Source organism: Notothenia coriiceps, unplaced genomic scaffold, assembly GCF_000735185.1.
Source record: "Notothenia coriiceps isolate Sejong01 unplaced genomic scaffold, NC01 NC01_scaffold00015782, whole genome shotgun sequence".
NCBI lineage: Eukaryota > Metazoa > Chordata > Actinopteri > Perciformes > Nototheniidae > Notothenia > Notothenia coriiceps.
This window is the reverse complement of record NW_011348483.1, coordinates 104,785-113,874: the sequence shown is the minus strand read 5'-3', so window position 1 is coordinate 113,874 and position 9,090 is coordinate 104,785. Positions and strand designations below refer to the sequence as shown.

The following is a 9,090-nucleotide window of genomic DNA, read 5'->3' as shown; positions in this document are numbered from 1 at the left end:
CATGTTTCACAGACATGTTCACCAGTGAAGCACAGGAGAAATTAATGACCTTAATGATGCCTCAGTTCATCAATAGTCAGTTTCAATGTCATCAGATACACATGTGATCTTAGTACAGGACAATCCTGGTATTGTGCAAGCCGACTAACTATCATTGCAAACTGTACACTTGATAGCAACTGAGCCCTAGTAATGTTATGGTTATCACCTGTGCTTTTCTTTTTATTTCATGTCAAAAGATTTAAATTGGAGTTATGCCCGTTTTAACGATCAAATATACCACTTCTTTAGAAAATACAATGTTTAAAAAATCTTGTTTTATTAGGACATGGAGCTGAAAATGTTAGATTTGTTGTTAAAATTAAGTGTTTCCCTTCAAATCTACTCAGTAAAGTACAGGTATGATTATTTGTATATAGGATTAAATACAGTATTTAGGTATTTTTCCTGTTGTGACTTTTTGTTAGACTATCAGTAGCAACATTTAAGGTGTTGATGTGAACTGAATGATCAAATTTAAATGAACCAAAATCAACGGTCTCCTGTAGATCATCTTTTTCTTGTCCTCACCCAGATCAAATTCAATCCCCAGGCAGAGTAACATCAAGGATTTATAATACCAATCCAGATACATTTGTTTAGATTTTAACTCAAGGCAACACCTCTCAACTATGAGAGGTTTTGAACAGGCTATGTGTACAGTGTTATGAAAAAACAATGCATATTCATGTCTGTGTTCCTCCAATTTATTAGAAAATGTACAGGGGGATTAACGGTAAGACTTCTGGTAGCGGGCACGAGCTCCAGGTCCACCGAACTTCTTGGACTCGCAGCGACGAGGATCAGCAACCAGCAGGGTCCTGTCGTACTGGATCAGAATGTCCTTGATCTCTTTCTTGGAGGCCTCATCGACATCTGCAGATGGACAAACGCTCATTATTCTTTAAGTTCAATTTATAAACCTTCCTTACGTGCTTGTACAGAAAATTGTTATTATAATACAGTTAACACTGTAATTTAACTGATGTTTAATTAGTACTCGCTTAAATATTATGAAATTATAAAGCAAAACCATGATCTTGTTTAACAAGCATCCTCGGACCATATGGCATTTACAACAGGCCAATAAGTATCGCAGGACCATTTTTAAGCAACAACAAAATCTGAACAATATATCAAACAGCAGAAACAAGCATTATAATACCAAATAGTGTTTGTTTTGTGATGCTTAAGCAGAAATATCTGTTGATTTCTGTGACAGGTGTTGCCAGGTTGTAGACTGTCATTTGACAATTGATCCACTATCCAAGATGTCCTCAGGTCTTTAGTCTCAGTTATTGTCCACCTTAAATGTCATCAGTGAGCAGCTCATAACACCTCACAGGGAATACTTCACTATGAAGTAAACAATTCACCTTAATCCTTAATAAATACGATAATTTGCCCTAAAATGCAATATTTGCTACTAAAATAGATCCCAGTATGAAAGACACTTCACGTGTATCTTTAGTTAATTTGGTTGAATATGTATGGCAAACACTTTCTCAAAAGCTAGTGATGTTTGTGCTGCACACTAACATTAAGATGTAATACTCACACTTCTGATAGTAGGCAACCAGAGATTTGGAGATAGCCTGACGGATTGCTGCAAGACAAAAAGAACAATTCATGAAAATAAGGTGGAGAAAATATGTGTAGGCCGATAACGGCTGATATATGTGTACGAAGCATTTTCCCCTGAGAAGAGAATATTCTGCTTACCATAGATCTGTGCAACACGTCCACCACCCTTCACTCTGACTCTGATGTCAACTCCAGCAAAACGCTCCTTGCCGAGCAGCAGCACTGGCTCAAGAAGCTAGAATGAGGGCATAATGATGTCAAACTACATATTTTCGAGAAAGAAAGAGAAAATGTCGTGGTAACATTTGCAGGTGTTTTACAGAATGCTGACGACTATATTGCAGTCTAAATCCCACTAGCTTGAAGGGAATTGCTGCATATCAGGCTTGAATCCATCTGCAATACAATTCCCTTAAGATAATTAGTTGTGTGTAATATGGCAATACAATTCCCTTAAGATAAGGGAATTGAAAAGGTCAGCTAAGGTAAAAAAGGGCAATACATTTAGCATCATCTTCAAATGCAGTGTTAAGTACATGTTACAACGGTTTCCCATGGGACCATGCCAATGTCCCTGACCCTTTTGATTGCAGATGTTATTATCAGGTCCACGGGTGGCTGATGGAGATAAGAACCCCTTTCTCACTGGCACTCACCTTGTACTGGAGAGTGGCTGGCTCCACCATATCCAGGGGTCTGCCGTTCACTTTAATGAGACCATTCCCCCTCTTGCAGTGAGCAACTGCGGTGGCGGTTTTCTAAAGGCAGAAACATCATCACGATCAGCTACCATCAAAAACTACTGTAAGATATTTGAGCACTAATTGGGTGAAACCAACATCAGTCCTTGCGTCCTGTGCTTATTCAAAGAGGTTGTTAGCTCGTAAATCATCGGGACCATTTCTGGAATTTGGGTATCTTCTCAATTAGGTGCGTTAGTTTGGACGAAGAGACATGGGTCACCATTAACGTTGTCATTTTGTATAAAGTATCAGGAGCCCAGCGATTGATAGCATCTAGGCTACCTAGCTAGCTACACAAGATCGGATGCACAGCAATACAGAGCGCCGGCTAACCTAGTGACACTTTTTAACTTGATTTAGTATCATTTAACCACGGAAGAGGCTTCAAACTTCAGTTTCGGGACGTCTTAAGCTATAGTGGTCATTCATAGCAGTTAAACAGCTCGTTTACACCAGTGTAAAACTACGACACACGGCCACATTATGTTAGCCACTTTAGCTAATGCGTGCTAGCAAGACAGAGTAGCCAAAACACCACATGTTCAATAATTCTATATTTTACTTACTTTACGTCCAAAGACCTGGACAGATTGCAAAGGACCTTTGGGTGGCATGTTTCTGAAACACACAGGGACAAACAGTTACATTAAAACACAGATAATATGTGTAATTTATACTATTTTAGCGGATCGGAGTGAAGAACGTACCGTCTTCAGCTAGGGTGCCGTACGGAGAGACCGATGGGGTTTTCCGAGCCGAACATCAGGGGCTGCTGCACGACACTTCAGACTTGATTTATGGTAGGTTTTGCGACAGTTGCTCTTGCTCTACCTCCATTTTATTTTGTTTTCACAATCTGTAGTTATTGAAACTATTCTCATTTTATACATTATTAATATAAATAATAAGAAATGAACATACTGTTTGTAAAGTGACTGATCATTCAGGTAGCTTTCTGAGTGCAACATTTAATAATAATAATAATAAATTCGATTTGTAAAGCACCTTTCATTGCTAACAGCAATCCCAAAAAGGTTTTTAGGCCTTTCTTGAAGTGGTCTGTGGAGTACATTTAATCCTAAATGGCTCAAAATGCGATTTTGGGGGTGTCCTCAAAAAGGTATTGAGGTCACATTGTTAGTGGATATGGGAGTAAACCTTGCTAGTTCAAGAACAAACATTATTATTTTTTTATTGCAGACTTTGAATCTTTGAATATCAAACATAACATTATTTCAATAAATATTAAACTGTTAATGCATTGTTACAGTGTATTTATTTTCCATCTGCCAACATGAGACCTTCTGTACTTGATTCGATCATGTTCAATTCAAAGTTTTGGATGAAGTGAAGCGTGTATATGAAGAATAAACTGAATTATTATGCCCTTAAAACAAGTCTGAATTTCTCTGTAATTTCCCTGCTCTGGCACCATTTCTGTTTTAGAGACAATTTAAGTTCACCAGTTGCTAAACAAGGAAAAATAACACAAGATGTCAAGCATATTAAGAGTTAAAATAAAGGATTCTATAAAAGGCCACACTAGCAGATGTAAGAAGAAAATGAGCGTATCAATAGACTCCAATATGCATCTTAAAATATTTTAATAAATACTGTTTATAAACCATTATTTTTGCATATCTCCATTGTTTGATCTTCGAGTTGTGACTTAATGGGAGCCTCTTTTATTGTGACGTCAAAAGAGTAAACAGACGTCAAAACTATTCATAAAACCTGACCAAATAAAGCCATCATAGAAAAATAATAAATATATCACTTTGAACTTTAATGCTTTCTACCATATAAATTGTGCAACAAAACATAAATGGTAGAAATCTGAAAAACAGTGGGAAATAGTGAAGTGAATATATGCTTACATGGAAAGATAAATTACATGTTCAAATAAGGATAAGTTGTCTAAACAACAGAAACCAGAAGAAACCGCAACACTGTTCTGCTGCCAACTATAAAGAAAGGACCATGATACAAAGAAAAGTATAAATATCTTAGTCTCTTTACATGAATGCGGCCACAAATTGGAATAAACTGCACCCACGCCATAAACCATGTTGATAAGCATGATAATATAATAATGTGTTTATTTAACATGATTTAGAGGAGCAAAATCACATCTATATTTAGCAAGTAATAAAGATATCCATTGAATCTTAAAAGCTTATGTGGATTTTCTTTTTTAATTAGAATCAGAATCAATCATTAGTGTTCTGTCGTCCAAGTTGCCTGGTTAAAGTGAGTGTCCTCATCATACCCTTTTATTTATTTATTCCTGCACAACACCACCCTCTAGTGTTGGTGAAATGAGCCAGATTATTTTTAGTGTGACATTGCCATCTCAGCTGGGGGCAAGGTTGTATCAACCTAGATGTTGTGTGGAAAAAAATCAGTGCAGAATGTTATTTCCACTGGATAACAGTATGAAAATGTAAACCAAACTCCCTGCTTCGTTTCATCAAACCTTATTTTTAGCATTATTGTGAATCAAACCACAGAGGTCACATGGTTCAGCGCAGCTTTGGGACGAGGAGTTTAGGGCCAGGATATGGGAATATAAGGACATGGGAAAAAGGAAGTGGGGAGGTTTCTGGAAGTTAAATAATCAACTCTAGTTGTACACAAGAGACAGTCTTTGATCCGACCATATTGTGTGATCGTTCGTAGGAGGAAACTGGCGTCAAACTGTCCCCTTTCTGCTTTCTCAAGATTCACCATGGATGTGTAGTTGACAAAATAATATTTTATATTTTGTGGTAATTGACTTTGAGGGGGTGAAAATGTGTACTAGGCACCTTCTCCACAGCCTTGAAAGAAACACTTGATAGGAATCTCAAGCACACACATCCTGAAGAAGAGAGAAAAGTGTCAGCTTCAAGGCACAGCCTTACCCTTAAAGGAGGGAAGCAGCAGGGCCATTCCTGGGTCAGAGAAGGACTGAAGATAGATAGCATCTTGGGAATCTGTATACAGTGGCTTGAGTCATGTGTGCAGTGCCTACCTATGTCTGACATTTACTACAGAGAGACTGGTGTTTATAGTGTCGGCCACGGGTGAAAAGGCACCTGGCTTCTTTTATTGTCAGAGGGAATGTGTACTCCCCTCAAGGCCTGGACTCCTAAATTCAAACCCCAGCGGTGTGCATGGAGCTATGGTTGTGTGAGAGCACGGATTTAAAAGTTTAACATGACCATGGTGAATTAATTTTTTTAGCAGTACACACCTATGAATCTTTTTAAAACAAAGCTTTTACCTTCTACTCTAACGTCTATTCAGGCCACTTGGGGGCAGTGACACAAGCTGTAGACACAACATTGATATATTGTCAGTTAATCAAGTTTTATGTTAGCAAACGGCTAGTTATCTTCACACTCATTTGGATTCCTGTTTCTGACCTCCCATCTTTGGCTTTCGGGTTTTGTGCATATATTATTTCTGTTCTTTGTTTGTTGGTGTTTTTATTATTGCTGGTTTCAGGCTTCCTTCCTTTTTTTTCACTGTTATTACTATTTTGCAGTATTTTTTTGCAATCGTGGTGCTTTAAAGAAACCTCTAAATTCACAATGCCATTAGCAGGAGAATCGGAAAAGGTCTATGTTAAAGTGAATGATGACAAACGGTAGGTGTTTGGACCTTTTTCTTATACTGACAAATGGAGAATGCTCCATTGAAGAGTCATTATATAAAGAGCTTATTCCAGAGCCAAATCTAAATAATTCGCACAACACTCTTTCTTGTCCTTGCCCTCCCCTTTCAGTTTATATGTGAGCTGTCTGATAAGTTTATTAGCCAACAGATAAATGCGAGCAATAGACTGTCAGTGCCAATATGTACCACAGAGTCAGGCAGAGAAGCTGGATGATAAGCTCCAGATAGACCTGTGTTTGTGTTTTGGGTCCACCTTGACCCCCATCATCATGTGCATAGGAAACATTTGAAGGACGCAAAACCTTCCCTGATTTCCTGCTCTGTTCAGCAGCCTGCTACAGCATACAATCCTTTTGTGTTGCTACCTGTCAAGTCTGTGTAACAATGTGCAGTCCTCTCAAACATCTGAAGCTAAACGCTCTCAGATTACAGCTCTGGACAGTCAAACTTCTGTAGAGGACTAACATAATAACTTATTCTGTTGACACACGGTAGATAAAATCATTATGTTCTTAAAAGATCTGAGATGCTTGAATCCCACATTTGTTAGGCAGACGGCGAGCTTCGGTGCTTGAGAAGAGGTGCAGAGCTTACAGAAGGAAGAGAGTCTGCAGTCACCCAGTCAAAGAGCTGGCAATAAATAAAGACCACACCATATATGTGCATTTCCTCTCCACGGCCTTATGGAAACACATCACCTGGAGGCGCGACCCCTTGACCTTGTCTTGTCACAGCACCGTGAGCATGAGACAACACTCTCAGATTTACAGGGGAGGAGATGCTGTTCCTGGTCGGCCATATAGTCTTATTTGACCATAATAGGCCTTGTGGTGGTTGAAAAAGTGTTGCGGGTAATTGAAGTTTCCCTGAGCAGAAAGAGAAGATCGGCTAAACCCTGTGGGCGGAGAGGCCGAGAGGGGCGCCCAAGGTTTTGTGAGGTATACAGAAGCGTGGGTGCCATGGCAACGGCAGAAACGGTTTTAGGCTAGTGAGGCAGAAAAGTGTCTTCCCTGAGGAGAATCTGCAAGTCAAGAGAAATATGATTCAAGGCAACAGGTCTTACCTTTTATATCCTTCTGCGAGGATCCGTTAATAGCTCTCTCCATCCCAAAATGTCCCTGTGAGACATTGAGATCTAGAGATTCCATTTTATGACGCATATATACAGACTACTAAGCATATATACAGACTACTAAGGATTGTGTCTTCAACTATCACATAATATTGAAAAAAATTGTGTAAGGAAAGATTTTCAAAACAACATACAGAATATCAATCTAAATTCAATTTATTTTGGAGATTTAAAAAAGTGTATCTCAGGTTTTGAAGATACATTAATGATTGGCAGTGGTTGAACAACATTTAAAAGTAAAAGTAGGCTATAAAAACATCAGAATGTACTTACATGGGACAGCCCTTTTCAGAATGATCTTTTTTTATTTATTGAATTATGTTAATTCATACAAAACATGTTCATTAGTTAAATGTTGCAGCTGGTAAAGAGGACGCACTTTTTTCCCTTTAGGCCTAAATACTGCCAGGAAGCTTGTGAGTTTAGTTCAATCTATAATATTTCATAATAAAATTATTGATTTCTTCAAGGTAAGTCTTCAAGGTAACTTCAGCTGCAACTGCATTTAGTGGAGGGAAAAGTGCCTCTGAATTGTGAGTAAAAGAATAAAGTGGAATAAAATATGAATACTCAAGTAAAAGTTCCTTAAAATTGTACATACGCATCCTTAAGTAGGCTACTTGAGTTAATGGACTCAGTAACAGTCCAACATTGACATACTCCCTGTGGAGTCATCCCTCTACATACGTCTGTCACTTTCAAGCCTCTGTCTAAGAAACACAGTCCCCAGGTGGGGGACCAATGTGGCACAAAACGGGGGAATTCCCCTGGAAGTGAGAGGTACCAAAATGGCTGCCTACTGTCTATCGCTGTGCCATGGCAGCAGTAAATATTGATGTCTGTCTGACTGGGTGACAGCTCATAGCACTAAAATGTAGCCCGGTATTGAACCCGGGTTTGGACTTGAGCCCCTTCCATTAATTTGGCTATTTCAGCCTCCATTTACCACATAGCAGCCTCGCAGCTGTCCCATGCTCTGTCAACTTCCAACAGGCCTTGGAGCTGGGGCCACAGGATAATGTAGAAGAGAGCCAGATCAGCAGCTCAGCGGACATTTGTCACTACTCCCATGCAATGCGCTGCTCAGATAGAATAGCTGTATTTGAATAGACCTTTATCTTTTCTTTCCTTTCCTTTGAAGTGGTAGAGAGGCAAAGTTAACAACGTTAGCAAGAATCTGATTTGTAGTATATTTAGTTAGTTCTATGTTGTTATGATGATGCAACGTTTATTGGTTAATGTGTCAATGATGATGTAAATGCAAACTTTTTAAACGACCTAGTCAGCCGTCAATGACAATTACAGATATATATATATATGTATATGTGTCCGTTTTTTACATGAAATCAATGGCCAAAATGTTGTCCCTTTTATCTGAAAAAACAAACAAATTGATAGGCTTTTTGAAATGTTGTGAGGAAAATATGTCTGTTTTCCTTTATACTAGAGCATCGTATGAGATTAAGAATGAACTGAACGGAAAAAATACAGTTTTTGAACTTGTTTGGCTCTGTTTGGACTGAATTGGTTGTAATATATCATCTGATTTAGTTTAAGAAAACAGAATCTTTCACAAAGTTCCCTCAAAAAGCCTCATTATGTATTTGAGCGATTCTTAGCAGGCCTCGGAGCTGCACTTGAAACGGTGAATTCATGAAGCTGATCTGGCAGTGGAACAGGGCCAAACTTGCCAACATAACAGCCTTTCATTCGCCATTTGTCTGCGCTGTCAAACATGCACTGGTACTTCCCCTCGATCAATCTCACTCACTCACTCAAACACACACACACACACACACACACACACACACACACACACACACACACACACACACACACACACACACACACACACACACACACACTACACACACTACACTACTACACTACTACTACTACTACTACTACTCTACTACCTACGTACTACTACAC

The 9,090-nt window shown here is 38.8% G+C and overlaps 1 protein-coding gene across 2 annotated transcripts; it reads right to left on the bottom strand.

The window, feature by feature from the left end:
- Positions 1–724: 724 nt before the first annotated feature.
- Positions 725–3,129, bottom strand: rps16 (ribosomal protein S16). 2 transcript variants are annotated; one of them, XM_010775475.1, is made up of 6 exons: positions 3,074–3,129; positions 2,933–2,984; positions 2,280–2,381; positions 1,762–1,858; positions 1,598–1,645; positions 725–915 (listed from the first exon to the last, which is right to left on the bottom strand). In XM_010775475.1, exons 2-6 carry the CDS (start codon positions 2,978–2,980, stop codon positions 770–772), a joined length of 441 nt encoding a protein of 146 aa, XP_010773777.1. In that variant the 5' UTR covers positions 2,981–2,984; positions 3,074–3,129; the 3' UTR covers positions 725–769. The 2 variants fall into 2 exon arrangements, with proteins under 2 accessions (XP_010773777.1, XP_010773778.1); XM_010775476.1 differs by having other exon boundaries at positions 2,929–2,984; positions 3,074–3,093.
- Between the last annotated feature and the right edge of the window lie 5,961 nt (positions 3,130–9,090).